Source organism: Balaenoptera acutorostrata, chromosome 19, assembly GCF_949987535.1.
Source record: "Balaenoptera acutorostrata chromosome 19, mBalAcu1.1, whole genome shotgun sequence".
Classification (NCBI taxonomy): domain Eukaryota; kingdom Metazoa; phylum Chordata; class Mammalia; order Artiodactyla; family Balaenopteridae; genus Balaenoptera; species Balaenoptera acutorostrata.
In genome coordinates this window covers 6,274,524-6,289,735 of record NC_080082.1, presented here as the reverse complement: position 1 = coordinate 6,289,735, position 15,212 = coordinate 6,274,524, and the positions used below count along the sequence as shown (strand labels likewise).

General features: G+C 46.2%; 1 protein-coding gene across 2 annotated transcripts in view; it reads left to right on the top strand.

Annotated features, from left to right (window-relative positions):
• Positions 1-815: 815 nt before the first annotated feature.
• The window catches only part of CDH13 (cadherin 13), a 1,038,265-nt gene continuing 1,023,868 nt past the window's right edge, over positions 816-15,212 (top strand). The window contains exon 1 of one of the 2 annotated variants that reach the window (XM_057533958.1): positions 816-1,116. In XM_057533958.1, coding sequence (XP_057389941.1) covers positions 1,072-1,116 — 45 coding nt within the window. In that variant the 5' untranslated portion in view covers positions 816-1,071. The remainder of the gene's footprint in view (positions 1,117-15,212) is intronic. The other variant, XM_007182584.3, reaches the window with a different exon arrangement.

Here is a 15,212-nt window from a genome sequence, read left to right as displayed (position 1 = left end):
AGTATTTCAGTTTTCTGAATTTTTCCTCCTGTCCCAGATTTTTTATTTTTCTTGCATAAATTCTATTGAAAAATTGTCCTATATTATAAAACACCTTAAATTTTTTTAGAAGGAGGCTGCATGGAAACGAGAAAGTAAGGTCTTTACTGCATATTCTTAAACTCCTACTGGGAAAGTTAGACCTAGATAGCCGTCTTACACTCATTCCCATAGCACCCCACTTATAAAATCCCTTGAACAGTGGTTACTACTGTTCCCAATCCCTGGAGATAGCTAGAAGCTTCTAAAAGAACACATCCAGAGAGAGGAAAAAAAAAGTTTCCTCAAATCATGGCCTCAACTTTGGTGCCAGATGCACATTTCTGGAGTAGGCGGCCAGTCAGACTCTCACCTGAGCAGTTAATAAAATCTATTGCCCCTTGATGGATTTTTTTTCTAGCAAGCTAGAATTGATCTGTCGTCTTTGTGATTTGTGAGATGGCAGGGAAACACCAAACACCATCATGACTTGGGCCACACTGAAAAAAAAATAAGAAAGAAAAAGAAAAAAAAGAAAATCCACCGCCAAGTCTTTCCTGGCGTAGAAAGGGCTGGAACTGCTGGGGTCATTTTATTTGATTTATTGGAAATAAAGTGGATCTTATTAACATTTTAATAAAGAGAATCTTTTGCACTGGGCTGGAAGTGGCCGCCAGTACCCGGTGGAATTCCATTCTTTGGAAAAGTGGCATCAGCTGGCGTTGCCCAGCGTGATTTGTGGGGCTGGGCCCCAACAGTACAAAAAAGCGAACGGGCCGCCTCCTCCGAGGGGCTCGCTCTGCGCGAGGTGCTCGCCCCGTATCTGCCATGCAAAAACGAGGGAGCTTTATGAAGGAATCCGTCTTGTAAAGCCATTGGTCCTGGTCATCAGCCTCTACCCAATGCTTTCGTGATGCTGCCGCTGATCTATTTGGGAAGTTGGCTGGCTGGCGAGGCAGAGCCTCTCCTCAAAGCCTGGCTCCCACGGAAAATATGCTCAGTGCAGCCGCGTGCATGAATGAAAACGCCGCCAGGCGCTTCTAGTTGGGCAAAATGCAGCCGACAACTCCGCTCGTCCTGTGCGTTCTCCTGTCCCAGGTAGGGAAGAGAGGCTGCTGGGCGCACCCCGCGCCCCGTTTCTGCCTTCCGATTGCCTGGCGCGGGCTGGGCGAGGGGGTTTTCGGGGGGTCAGGGGACTCCGGGCGCGGCGGCGAAGACAGCTCGGGGCTCAGAAGGGAGGTCATACCCAGCCCCTGAGATCCTGGGGGGCGAGGGGGTGGGCCTGCTTTCCCACTCCGGGTTGTGTATGTATATGTTCGGGAGATGTGGAGAGAGCTCCGAGTCCTTCTTTTTTTTGCAAGCAGGGGCGACATTCTCGCCTACATCAAGTGGGGTAACTTTGATTCGCCTCCTCCGGAGGCTCACGCATCGGAGACTCAGCTGGAAGCGACTCCAAGGAGTCGTGGTTTCCCCCAACCCAGCGCCGATCGGGGAAGCGCAGCTCGGGTCGGGATTGCGGGCTGCCGGGCTGGAGAGGTCGGCCTGGCATCGCCGACTTCCCGGGGCGCCCGGGCCCCCTCGCCCAGCCCGGCGGCGCGCTGGAAGGCGCCTCGGGCCAGCCGAACGCCGCAGCCCGGCTGCCGCTGTCGCTCAAAGGCGCCGGCCGCGCCCGCATCGGGGTCCCTTCCCTCCCTGACCTCGGGCCCGGAAGGGCCTGAGCGCGTCCCCTAGCCCAGGCCCCAGGCCAACTCCCCCCCGCCCCCGCCCCCGCGCCCCCTTTGTCTGGCCCACTGGAGCTCCGGCCCTGAGCCCTTAATGCTGCTTCTGCTGTGTTCCCGGGCGGGCGCAGAGCGCGGAGAAAAGTTCAAGCCTTGCCCACCAGGCTGCAGCTGCCTGTTAACCCTCAGGGCGCTGAGGCGAGAGGGAAGGGCCGGCGACCCGGGAGAGGGGGCGATGGAGACGTGGTCCTTAAGCAACCATCTCTGCATCTCGGAGATCTCAGGAAGTTTGTGGGCAGGAAAGCAGTACTCTCAGGAGGCCAGACTGGAGGTGCTGGCTGACGGCAGGCTCAGCCCTGCTCGAGGGCCTGTTTTCTGAGAGCACTGTTACCCAGTCCCCCCTGGCCTTCCTGGCAGCCTATGGGACTTGGCATGAGCTAGCAGGCTACAAGTGGGTGGGTGAGATCAAGGCAGGGCCAGGCAGAGAGGAGGGAAGGAGACAGGGAGTGCCTTGGGGTGCTGGAAATGGGTGTTGAGTTCCTGGCCAGGACTCCTGGATGCCAGGGGAAGAGGCACATGTGTGAGTGTGTGAGTGGGGTGAGAGGGAGGGTGAGGCAGCTAGAGTCCCAGGCAGGGGCTGGCTGGGATGCAGAGATGCAATGCAGCCTTCTAAGGGGAGACCACTGATGCATCCATGTTGGGGTTAGACTTTGGAAATGGGTCAGTGTCCCAGGAAGCAGTAACCATGGTAATGACTCAGAGTTGGGTGTGAGGGTGGATGATAGTGCTTGGGGGCAGAGTAGGGTGCCTGGCTGCTGAGCCCCCTCCCAACTCATGCCTTCTTTCTTCCCTGGATACACAGCCCCCATTCATCACTGCCCAGTCATACTCTTCTTCTACTAGGGCTTTGGGCTGATTCTCTTGGGGTCCCTGTAGCTTTAAGTTCTGCCACAAATCCTATGCCTGTCTGTGAGCCAGTTTTCTAGACTTTGTGAACTCTATCCCTGAGGTAGTGTGTGTGTGTATGTGTATATATATCTATACATCTATATATAGATATATAGATATATATATCCCAATTTAGCAGGGTGGTTCAGAGCATGCCTCTGATTCAGACAGATCCTCTCTGCCATATGCTAGTGGTACCACCTGGGCAACTCGCTTAACCTCTCTGAGCTTCCAGATTCTCTGTGGTGAAGTAATTTTATCACCTTCCTAGGATTGCTAGGCAGATTGGATTGCATTCAACAGCATGTCCTAGGTAATGCATTTAGCACAAGGCCTAGCACTCTGGGAGCTTGAGGTGTCTGGGAGCACTTACCACTGCCTTACCCAGGACTTTACAGTCCTTCTCTCCGTGGGCATGTTTTGACCTCAGTGTGGATTCCAGGGTTTGGCCGAAGTTTTGTCTTCCTTCGAGCAAATCAGACCACATGACAGCACCCAGCAATTCCCATGCACTAGGGGCTTACATAATGCCTTTTGCAAAGCAATTGGTGTGTCTCCTCTCCCAGGGCCTGACTGACACAGGTGGCTTCTGAAGGCTGTCAGCTCTCTCAGTTTCTTTAGGATGGGGGAGCAGAGGTTTTACGAAGAATTTAATTGCCCGCCCTAAGAGGCTTATTTCTCTCTTAGATTGTAATTCATAATCAGAGCAAATGTCCACATTAGGACAGCAATTGATATCCTGGTAGCAATAGCACCTTGCAGGGAAATCATTTTGGTGCAAATCAGTTAACCGGCAAGAGGTTCAAGTGCAGAGCTCTGTGTGCCGTAGCAAAAGGAGGGGAGAGTCTTGGAGCCTTTGAGTCAACAAGCGAAAACAAAACTTTCCTGAGGCAGAGAGAAAACAGAGGAAAGGGGAAAAACAATGTAATAAAGCAAATTAGTCACTCGGCCTTAGTGGTGTTCAGGCAAATATGTGTGTGTTTCTCTACCACAGTTGTAGTACTCTGGGTCTGGCTTTGGAAGCCATCAATCTCTGTAAGTTTATTGGCTAGGTTGCTGTTTTAGGCATTTTGGAAGGGGGAAGAGGAATTCTAAGCAACAATGGCTGGAAGCTGGCAAAGCTGAGGAGCAGTCACCTCTCTTCTCCCCTGGGGCATTTTGGGTAAGCCCTTACCAGAAGTGGCCTCTGGAATTTGGCTATGATAAATAATGAATGTGAAACAAATCAAGAGAGGACATGAGCTAGAAATTCCACTGTAAATATGATTCCCCCACCCCCAACCCAATTAGGGTATCACATCTAGGCAGGCAAAAGTTCTAACAATGAATGAGTAATCCCCCAAGAATTAGGATTTTAGGGAGTGGTTCAGGTTTGGAGAGCAGTCACTTGGGAGTGACTAAAGTTTCCATGGAATTCTGAGATGTTGATTTAAAATGGGGAGGTTTTTATTGGAGTCAGAATCTTGATTTTCAGGATTTTAAATGAGAATCAGTGTCTTCTAGTGCCCCTGCAACTTCATGTATTGTATTTTAAGGGCAGTGTTTATTTGCAGAACCCTTTTGATGGGGAGGAAAGACTGTGAGAATTGCAGAGGGCATCTCTTGCTCTGAGATGGGTTCAACATGTGACAGCCTATAAGATTTCAAAAGCACTGGGGAAGCAGAGATATAAGTGGTGAAAGGAATTGCCAAGTGGTAGAGTTCATATGTCTGAACAACTTTTTTAGCAAGTCCCCAAAGAGATTTAATAAACTGTAAGGCTGAATATGTGATCTGGAATTTATGTAATACCACAGTCTATATTAAAAGCCCCAACAGTCATCTTAGCTAATATCTCCTGTTCTGCCCCCGTCCCTTCTTTTCTATCTTTAGCCCTTGGGCTTTCCATTAAATAAATCTATTTTTTTTCTAGAAATATCCTCTGTGTGTTACAGTGCCATTGCCCAACAAACCAATGTACCCAATAACTGCATTATCTAAAAGTACCAGCATTTGGATGTTTATGTTGAGTCTCAACCTGAAGTTCACTGTTGAGGTAAAAGTACAGCTGGGTTCTGGAGAATATCTTTCTTTCTTTACCTCCTTCCAAAAAGATAGTTGCTTGGGGAGTCCAGTTAATTTCTATCTGGTGGAAGCTAAGGAAAAGGCCAAACTATGGATTCAATTCGCATCTGAATGACAGTAGCCAACAGTATTACATATTTCTGTGTGTGTGTGTGTGTGTGTGTGTGTGTTTATGTGTGTGTGTTCATCTCTGTGTGTTTTGATCTTGTTTTAATACCTGTTGAAAATTTTCTCCAGAAGAGGGCTCCATCCACAGCATTACAAAATTCTAAATCTACAGCTCATATTTTAAAGAACTTCAGTGTAGAAGCTCCATCAAAACCAAACTATTCTCCTTATTTTCAGTTATTTTCTACAAGCTCCCCTAAAGAGAAGTCCTGTCATTTTGCACTGAGTATCTTTCCTCCTTTTTTCCCCTATTGTAGTTGCTTCTGTTCTATTTTATTCTTCAACTATGTATCCCCTCTGAGTATTAGAGCAGGGAACATTTCAAAGGTAGACAATGCAGTATGATATGTGAGGAAGTTCTGAAATTTCCTGGCATTTGACTTCGGTTGGACCTGGTTTTACTCTTTAGGCAGCCAAACGGCAGGCACAGTTCTGCCTGTGAAAGGAGATAATCTTCCCCATTAGGTCACTACCCAGAAAAGCGAATCATTAGCCAGATGCACTCACCGTGCAACACCAGTTGAAAAGGAGAGGGAAATATCAGTCTGTCATCCAATTACAATAACCAGTTGGACAGAATCAATCGAGTGACCACTGGTTTTGGCATCGTTTCCACTTAGCTGTGGGCAAGGTACCCACACGCCTGGGAGAATCTGACCCTCCTGAAGGATGCTGCCAATACAATTCCCCGCAGCTTATCACCTCTGCAGCCACCTGGGGACCCCAGGCCTGGCTCCCTCTATCTGAGCAGACTGTACAAATGATGACTGGCTGGACTGTAGGACCCCCTGCACCTTCACCAGATATGAAGTAGTGGCTTTATTCTGGAGTTAAGGTGGAAAGTGATTTCTTTCTCTACTGAGAGAAGCTTCTAAGGGTAGGCTAGGGAGGAGAAGAAATGACATTTCAAACTTGAAATGCCGTCTGAGCCAAGGCTTATGGAGATGAATGGGTCGCCCTTTGGCATAGCAGGTTGAACCTCGAGATATCTACTTGGTGGTGCTGAAGCCCATTCATCCCAATTCTGCAACTCTAGATTCCAGGGAGAAGTTGCAAAGTAGACGCCACAGGCCAAATGTAGCTCATGGATGTCTCTTGTTTGGCCCAAATGTTTTGAAAAGTAGGATATTGTACATTAAAAAACAAAACAAAACAAAACAAAACAGGTTTCTTGCATTTCTTAAAATGTCAGAAGGTTAGGCAGCCCTAGAGCCACATTCCTGCAAGGCCACTCTTCCCTGGAGCTGAGTCACTACTGCCCCCTTTAGGACATGCCTCTGTAGTTTGCCACAATCCCCTCCACTCCCTACTGTCCACCCAGTCCATTGTACTCATTTATTTTACCTACTTGCCCTTGTAGGCATTTCCATTGGGAACTTCTGGTTTTGCAAATTTTGAGCCTTGATCAAATTGATGTAGTCAGTTTTTCAGTGATAGGCTATTTGGAAAGGAAGGGACTAGCCCCTTTTTGATTGCTCTGATTGAACTACATGGATGTGAACTTTGGAAGAACGTGACCAAGGGGACTGCACCTCCTCCCTGAGAACATTATTACCATCAATGCCATTAGGTGACTAGGGCTACCCAGAGCAACACAACACCGAGGTCACTGTTTCACGTGGAATAGTTACACCCAGAGAAGTGACACACTGCAGTTTTCAGTCAGTCTGAGTGCTGGTACCAGGGTGTTGGTACACCTTAAACATTGTTATGCATCAGCAGCCAAGGGGCTCTGGGACCACTGGATAATATGTAGGCCCTAGTGCACTGTACGAAGTATTACAGCAAGGGCATCCCTGCCCTTGGAGTACAGTGACACCCTGGGCATTGCCATTCCAACAGTGTTGCTCACGCACAGGATGCGTATCATCAGAACGTCACAACACCTTACTGTCCTTAGTCCTGCAGGGGACTCTGGGAGAACTGAGCTAACACTCCGAGCATTTATAACTTCAGGGTAACGTTAGCTTTGTAGCTTTGTTGTCTAGAGTGCTTTTATACACAGGACATTGTCACCTCTAGTGCCAACTGCAGTTTGTGTGATGTTTTTGTAACTGTTTTTAGCAGTTAACACCCACCACAGTCTACACGCAGTGCTAATGCTACAATTAATGTCCTCTGGCTCCATAAATACTAGACTAATCTGTCCACTCATCCCGTACCAGCAGGTAAGCCTCAGGTAACTATTGTTTTCAGTAGCTACAGACCCCAAAGATCAGCGTAAATATACCTACATACATATACAAAAAAAAAGTGATTGTTTTTCTTCTGTCAGTTGCCAGCAGAAGTCAAATTCCTGAAAATTAGCCTTAGCAATAGGCACGTTTTAACATGTCATGTCTCATTTCAAAGGCCCCAGTGAGTGTCACCCAATCTGTTACAGAAGCACAAAGCCCCTGTGTCTCCCAGCTGAGCGCAGGCTGGGCTGGGGTGGAGGGCAGCAGCTGCTCAGCTGAGAGCGGCCCTGCCACATGCCTGGGCAGGGCCAGGAAGTGAGCTCAGCCTCTGGAGGAGCCTGGGGACCCTGCAAGGAATGTGGCAGCCTCATTCCTGCCTTATGCGGCCTCTAGGCCAAAGTCTCTTTCCTCCAGGGTGGCAGGGAACTGCTTTTCCATGAGCTGCAGGAGATGGTGACTGCAAATGCCTGAAGCTCAAGTGATTGGGATAATCTCCCTGTCAAACAATGTGGGGTCTGCGGAGAGTTGCTGGACCCTGCCAGCAGAACCCATGGCTGACTCAGGCCACACAGGCCCCGCCTTCAACTGCTGTAAGCTGCGGGGCATCTGGGATCATCTAACTCAGGGGTTGCAAACTATGGCCCGTAGGCCAATTCCTGCCTGCAGCCTGTTTTTATAAATAGTTTTATTGGAACATAGCCATGCCCATTCATTTATATAATCGTCTATGGCTGTGCTTGTGCTATAACAACAGAGTTGACACCATATGGCCCACAAAGACTAAAATATTTACTATTTGGGCCTTTACAGAAAAATTTGCTGACTCCTGCTGTGGCTCAAAATTACAGCCAGAGAGACTGCAGAGAGCCTTGTCAAAGTGCAGAGAGACATTAGGGGTTTGTATTAGGAATTGTCCCTTCTATGCCCCAAGCACTCAAGCAACTTGACTTCAGGGAGATTCACCTGGGACCAAATGGATTCAATAAATACCTATTATAGGGCTTCCCTGGTGGCGCAGTGGTTGAGAATCTGCCTGCCAATGCAGGGGACACGGGTTCGAGCCCTAGTCTGGGAAGATCCCACATGCCACGGAGCAACTAGGCCCGTGAGCCACAATTACTGAGCCTGCGCGTCTGGAGCCTGTGCTCCGCAACAAGAGAGGCCGTGATAATGAGAGGCCCATGCACCGCGATGAAGAGTGGCCCCCACTTGCTGCAACTAGAGAAAGCCCTGGCAGAGAAACGAAGACCCAACACAGACATAAGTAAATAAATAAATAAATAAATAAATTTTAAAAATAAATAAATAAATAAATAAATAAATAAATACCTATTATATACATGTGGGACCTACTGTGTGCTCCAGGTACAGCTGCTAGTAAGGCTGATTTAGTCTCTGTTCTCTTGGGGCTCAGACCCCAAGAGATCCCCTGGCAGGGGAGATCAATGTCAATTAATAAATATTTCAAAACAGAGACAACTGCTAGATGGAAGGAAATACAGTTGTGTGAGATCATGTCATTCTATATGTTTTGCTTGTCTGTGCCTTTTCTTTCTCCTCTACTAAAATATAGGCTCCATTACAGCACGTGTTGTTGTCTGATTGAATCAGTTTTGTAGCCCCAGGGCCTAGAACAGAGCCTGGCATATAGTAGACCCTCAGTAAACATGAATGAATGAATGAATGGATGAATGAATGAATATAAGAAAGGCATCAGATCCAGATGAAGGGTCTGGGAGGCTTCCCTGATAGCCTGCTGCTTGGGCCACAGTCTGGAGGAGCAGTGAGGCTTATGGACAAAGGAACACTAGGGTGTGGTGATGGGGGAAGCATTCCAGGCAGAAGGCCCGGCCTGGGGGAAGCCTGTGCAGGAGGAAACACCACACAACCCAGAGAGTGGTGTGAGGAACAGCCGGGGTTGCCAGAGCCGCTAGCACCTTGTCAGCCATCTCAAGGATTTTGGTGTTTGTCCTGGAGCAATGGGCAGTCATTGAAAGCAACACGGGGAGGGTATACTGTGACAAGGCCAGATTTCTATTTTGAAAAGGTAATTTGGCTGCAGTGTAGTTAGTGGATGGAGCTGGATATGAATGGAAGGGAGAAGCCAGTCTAGGCTTGAGATCATAGGAAGAGCAGGGACTCTTGTTGCTCTAGACTAGGGAGTGACAGTGCAGATGAGAGAAGTAGACACACCCTACTCAGAGCATCCAAGAGACATTTAGGGGAGAATTTGGCAGGGCTGGGTTTGAGATGGCAGGACAAGGGCTAGGGAGGTGTTAAAGATGCAAGCTTGAGTTCTGGCTCTTCCAGTTGGCAGAAAGCTGGAGCCACTTGCCCAAACAAGGAACCATGTGTTTGACATCATAAGCAGGGCCTGAGGGCTCTTCCCATGGGGGTGTTAGCCAGGTTGCAGCAATGCTCCTCACGCGAGGCATCCAGGGCCCCAAGTTACACTAATGTCCGCAGACCAATCCATGCTTGCATCTGGGATGGGCACCGTGGGGCCTGGCAATGCCCTTGGCTAGAGTGACTGATGTGTAGCCTTTATAATTAACCAATCTCTGAGGCTTTTCATGCAAAAGATATTTGAGAGAAACATTGCTAAGCCCTTTAATTGTTTCTTGAACATTCAATCAGCAGCACTAGAAATATTTCTTACATGAAGCAAATAATGATCTACTATTTTCAGCAATCACTTTGCGAATGCTAACAAAGCTTCATTTCAGCATCCTAGATATAGCCTTGGTGATGTTTATGTTCCTAGGTATAGTAATCTTCTTCAGCTGGGTGCCAGGCAGTGGTATGCTGCTAAATGTTTAACAACTGCTTTCTCTCTAAAAAAAAAAAAAAAAGCAGCACAGGTACGTTATCCTCAGAAGGTGAGGGATGTACAGTTGTCCACTTGCTAAGTATTTACTGAAGCATTTGGGGAGTTCATAGGTAAACAAGATGGACATGGACATGGAAACTGTTCTCATGGTCTTGTGGTCTACTGAGGGCAGCCAATAAGGAACAAGAAAGCAAATAGCTGAAATATACACATTTGGTAATTATTACGATAGGAAACAATAGGGGCTAAGATAGTATTGAAGGGGTGAGGCTGCTGTGCTCTCTCTCCTTTCCTTCCATCTTTCCTCCTACCCTCCCTCTGTTCCTCCCATATTTTCTTCTTTCTTCCCACAATTTTTGATATCTAGCAAGTGCCAAGCATTCTGCTAATTTGGGGATCCGGAGATGAGTACAACACGGTCCTGGTCCTCAGTAGGAGAAGTGCTGGAGGTGAATCAGGGCCTCTGGTCTCCTGGGACCCAGAGGAGCTAGTGTCTTAGTTTATGAGGATCAGGGAGACCTCTGAGACTTTGAGAAGTGAATTTGAATTCTGACCCAGCCTTTTGCATGCTGTGTGACCTCTGATAAGTTACCTTTTTTCCCTCTTCTTCTGTTTCCTCCTGTGTCTAAACAAAAGGAGAGGCTACACCTCTCTACACCTGCCTAGCAGATGAGTATTAAATAAGTGTATGCTTATGGCTTCATCACATGATTGCCAGTGCTAGGAGCTTAAAGAATACTGGTTGCATTAACTTTTATACTCCATGCTGCAAGGCAGTTTATGGCTTGAAGGTACCATGGGGCCCTGGACTTGAGCATCTGACTAACTTAGAGGGGAAAAATACTTGTGTCCTGAAAATTGTACGGACATTAAAAAAATAAAGTTTGCTCCCCAGAGAAGGATTTGCCAAATCTCATATTGGTAGCTCCCCAGTGATCATTCTCCTGGAGATTTTATGCTTCATAAAATTTTTTGATCTGGTGGGATTGTATCTTCTAGGTGTATCTTCCCAGCAGCTGTTCCCAGGAGGCTTTATCACGGCAGTATGTACGTGGGTATGCTTGCCAACACCATGAGCACTTATGATTATTATTATTATTTAAAATAAATCAAAATTACTGTAGTAAACTTATTGTATAATTTACTGCTAAGTGCCAGTTGCATATATTATCTCAAATTCTCACTGCAACCCTTAGGGACAACTATTCTTGTCTCCATTTTTATCTATGATGAAAAGAAGTTCAGAGTGAATGAGTCATCTGCCTAAGGCTACACAGCCACTAAGAACTGGGATCAGGGTTTGAACCCATGCATTTCTGATTTCTGGGCATGTGAGTTTTCCTCCATATTTCCCTGGTATATAAAAAATTGCTCCCTTGTCCCCTCAAATGATGTAAGAATTCTCTTCCTTGACTATTTTGTTCTCTGGCTCTCTTGGAGTAAAAATAGCTGCCTGCGATGACCTCATTTTTGAACTCCTTGTCTCTAAAAGTAGGCGTGGGACCTGGACCTCCTCTCTGGGTTACTGGTTACAACCTTCAGAACTGGGTTAGCTCAGGGTTATTTTGTATTCTTTATCGCTGAGTCCTTGTGTTTGACCAGGGACAAACAAGCTACCCACACCACATGCCTCTCCCAGCAAGAACAGTCATCCCAGGGAGAACAGCCACGCAGAGGCCAGGACCCAGCCTGGGTGTGGCTCCTCTGCAGCTTCCAACGTGCAGGTAAATTCTCTGGCAGTTTCCTGCCTGCTGCTGAGCCCTGAAGCTGGACGGCATCCCTCCCTGGGAATGCCAAGGAACTCCATTGTCCAAACCAGTGTCTCCTGAGTGCCACTGTCTACAATACTGTTTTCCCCAATCTATAGGAAAATGAGGAATACACAGCCTGTATCTATATCCAGACACTCAGATCTACAGTGAGTTGCACTTGGACTGAATCTAACCTGAAGTTTAGGTGTGTTTTACTAGATGAGGTTTCTTTTTTTCCTTTTAATTCAATTTAAGGACCTTTAGTCAGGGTAGCCACTGATTCAGTGAACATTGTTGAGTGCCTGTTATGTGCCTGGCACCATTTCATGTCCTGGAGATAGAGCAGGGAGCATTCACAGAGCCCCTGTGCTGGCAGATACACACACTCCACTCCCCCTTTGCCCCAGTCCTCACCACCCACACAGTGACCTTGCCTTTCTGCCTCTCTCAGGATGTATCTGTGCCCCAATCTATTCACTCCACATTTGATTAAGTCATTCATTTAACAAATATTTACCGACCAATGACCATATCTCAAGCAGGGTGCTTGACACTGGGTGAGCAGCAGTGATTAAGAAAGACAAGATTGCCTGCCCTCATGGAGTCTATGTTCTCATAAGGGAGAAAGAGAGTAAACAACAAAAATAAGTAAACATGATAATTTTGGAAAATGATAGTGCTCTGAAAAAAAGTTTTAAATGGGATAGGCAGTTGTTCTGAGCTTATCCACTACTCTCTTTGGGGATGGAATGTTCATTGTTCTGATGCAATGACCGTTCTACTTTTTAGGGTTAAAATGTCTTATAATTTGTGAAATGAAGTTGGTTAATACATAGAGGGCATTTTTGTCCTTAGTGTTAAAGTGTTATTGGCAAACCTTTGCCATTCTCTATTTTTTGTTTTTCTTAAAATTTTGCTTTTGGGAATCCAAAACTATGGCAACCAATGACTTAAACCACAGGTAGGTAATCTTTTTCTGTAAAGGGCTATCGAGTAAATATATGGTCTCTCTTGCAACTACTCAATGCTATCAATGTAGCATAAAAGTAACAACAGATAATATGTAAACAAATGGGCAGGGCTGTGTTCCAATAAAACTTTATTTACAAAAACAGGCAGAGCTGGATTTGGCCCTCAGGCTGTAGTTTGCTGATCCCTCATCTAAACCATTAGCTGCCTCACCAGTTGGTCAAATTGGAATAGGGCAGAGGCCAGGGATAGAGACCAGAACTTTTTCTTTGTTGTCTTGTCTTCATGAGAACTGTGGTACTTCTTTAGCACCACACATCACTGGGATTCTACGTTAACTTACATCAAGGTAAAGATGCTGGTAGTCAACTATGGAATGTAATTCTTAGACCAGCTCTAAAAGATATAATAATTTAACTTTTATATTAATTATCTGGACTACAATTCTTAAGGCTTTCTCACCACCCAAAGGTATATTGGTGCTAAACCCTGTATCTTGGATTGAGTTCTCCCAAACGGTGATGGAGGCACTGGCTTGTACGCAGGGAGCTGATGTGAGAGATGATTCCAGTTCACAGACATCAGGACTGTAAAACAAGAAAGAAGGAAAGCCAATAAAAAGTGTATCTTTGAGCTGGTTATTGTCATGGGCAATGGAGGCTCACTGCTGCTGGGGGCCCTTGGAAGAACTGTGTAAAACTCGCTTCAGAATGGTCCCTCTGCAGGATAGGAGGCTGGAGTGTACATCTACCTATGCCCGCCTTCCATTGGTCAGGGGTGGCCTCTGGTGCCATTATTTCCTCTGTGATTCCCTGCTGAGCCTTTGTGACCCTGGGGGCAACCATGGTTTTAGAAAAGTTCTGAGCAGAAAAATGAAGAGGCATGACAGGTGCTTGGATGGACAGTGTACGCCCTGAGTAGAACATGACTATATAAGGGATTCCAGTTGCCACCATTATGTGTTACTGGAAACTTCCTCAGTAGAGTTAATGATAAAGGAAACAGTTGTGGTGGTTGTTTTTATAAACCCTCCAAATTCAGTTTAGCACCCACCTGCAAATATGCTCTTTCCCACTAGATGGTACCAGTATGCCAAAGCCCTGGAATGCTACCTTAGGCCCTCATTTTTGAGGAATACTTTCCCACTACTTTTGAACAATTTAGGAATAAACGAGTTGAGATTGGAGGAACAGACTATGGGTGTTTTGGGAACAGAAGATGGAAGAAAAGTGGAGGTTGTCTAAATAATTACCCTCATTCATTCGTTCACCAACACATCTTACTGACAACCTTCTAAGTGCTCACTCTCTTCTTGGCACTGGGAATACAGAAGTGAACAGTGTACACAAAGCCCCTGCCACAGTGAGCTTCCATACCGGTTGCGGGAGAGACAATAAAAAATGAATGGGTAGATACACGATGTCTATCAGGTGGTGCTGTGTGCTCTGGAGAATGACAAAGCAGACAAAGGGATGGATGGGGGCAGGGAAGAGCACAGCCCTTCTCATATCTTCCTGTCCTGTCTGCTGGTAGGGTGAGAGATTATTTCCATATATTTCCTAAACCCAGTCCTGCCACTCACCAACCTCTTATGAGTATGTTTATGTGGTTTATTTTCAAAATGAGACTGTGAACTTGTGGAGGGCAGAAGCGGTGCTTTGCAAACGGGCGTTGACCAGCTGGAACCTACTTCAGCCTAACGCCCAACTCCACCAACTACTTGTTGGCTGATTTCATTTATCTGGAATCATTGTGAATTATTGTTGTCGACACATAATAGAGTCACATTTTACTCAAGGGTTAGATTATAAAGTCAAGGTTTCAGGCAAACATAGAGTCATCATTAACCTTGAGATCTCTAAGTTGCCCATTAAATTGCAGTGTGTTTGGTTCTGTGTATGCAACCTTGTACTGTAATCAATATATAACAATGTATAATGCATGCAGTGATGTACAGTGCATAATAAGGAATATATGCAAGATATAATTTTATAGCATTTAATTGCAGTATTTAAATTGTTCTTTTTCCTTCTCTTTTTGGTGGAAGAGCTAGATTTCCATTAGTTAAATGTGCATATGATAAGACTTTGTGTTCATTTAAACTGGTTTCCTAATCATGTAATCCCCACCAGGCTGTGCATAGGGGAGGGCAAGAGCTATGTTCTTTGTGCTCTATTCATCTTTGGGTTCCCACCACCAGTCGCATGCTTTGGGGCAGAGGAACAGCAGACTAGTAATATTAGTAGTAGTGGCCGTAACGGAGGCTGACATCTTAGTAGTGCTTACTATGAGCTGGGCCCTGTGTGAGTACTTTAGTTGTATTAATTAGTATATTCAATCCTCCTAATGACTCTGTGGTGTATCTAGTATGATTTTAATTCCATTTTACAGATGGAGGAATTCCAGGAGGACTTGATAAAGGTCACACAGTTTTTTAGCTCTGGGGCTGAGATTCAAACTTGGGCAGTCCCAGGCACAAAAGGCCACATGTTGTATGACTCCATGAAATGGAAAGAACTGCCCAGAATAGGCAGATCCCTATAGACTAGAAGTAGATTAGTGGTTGCCT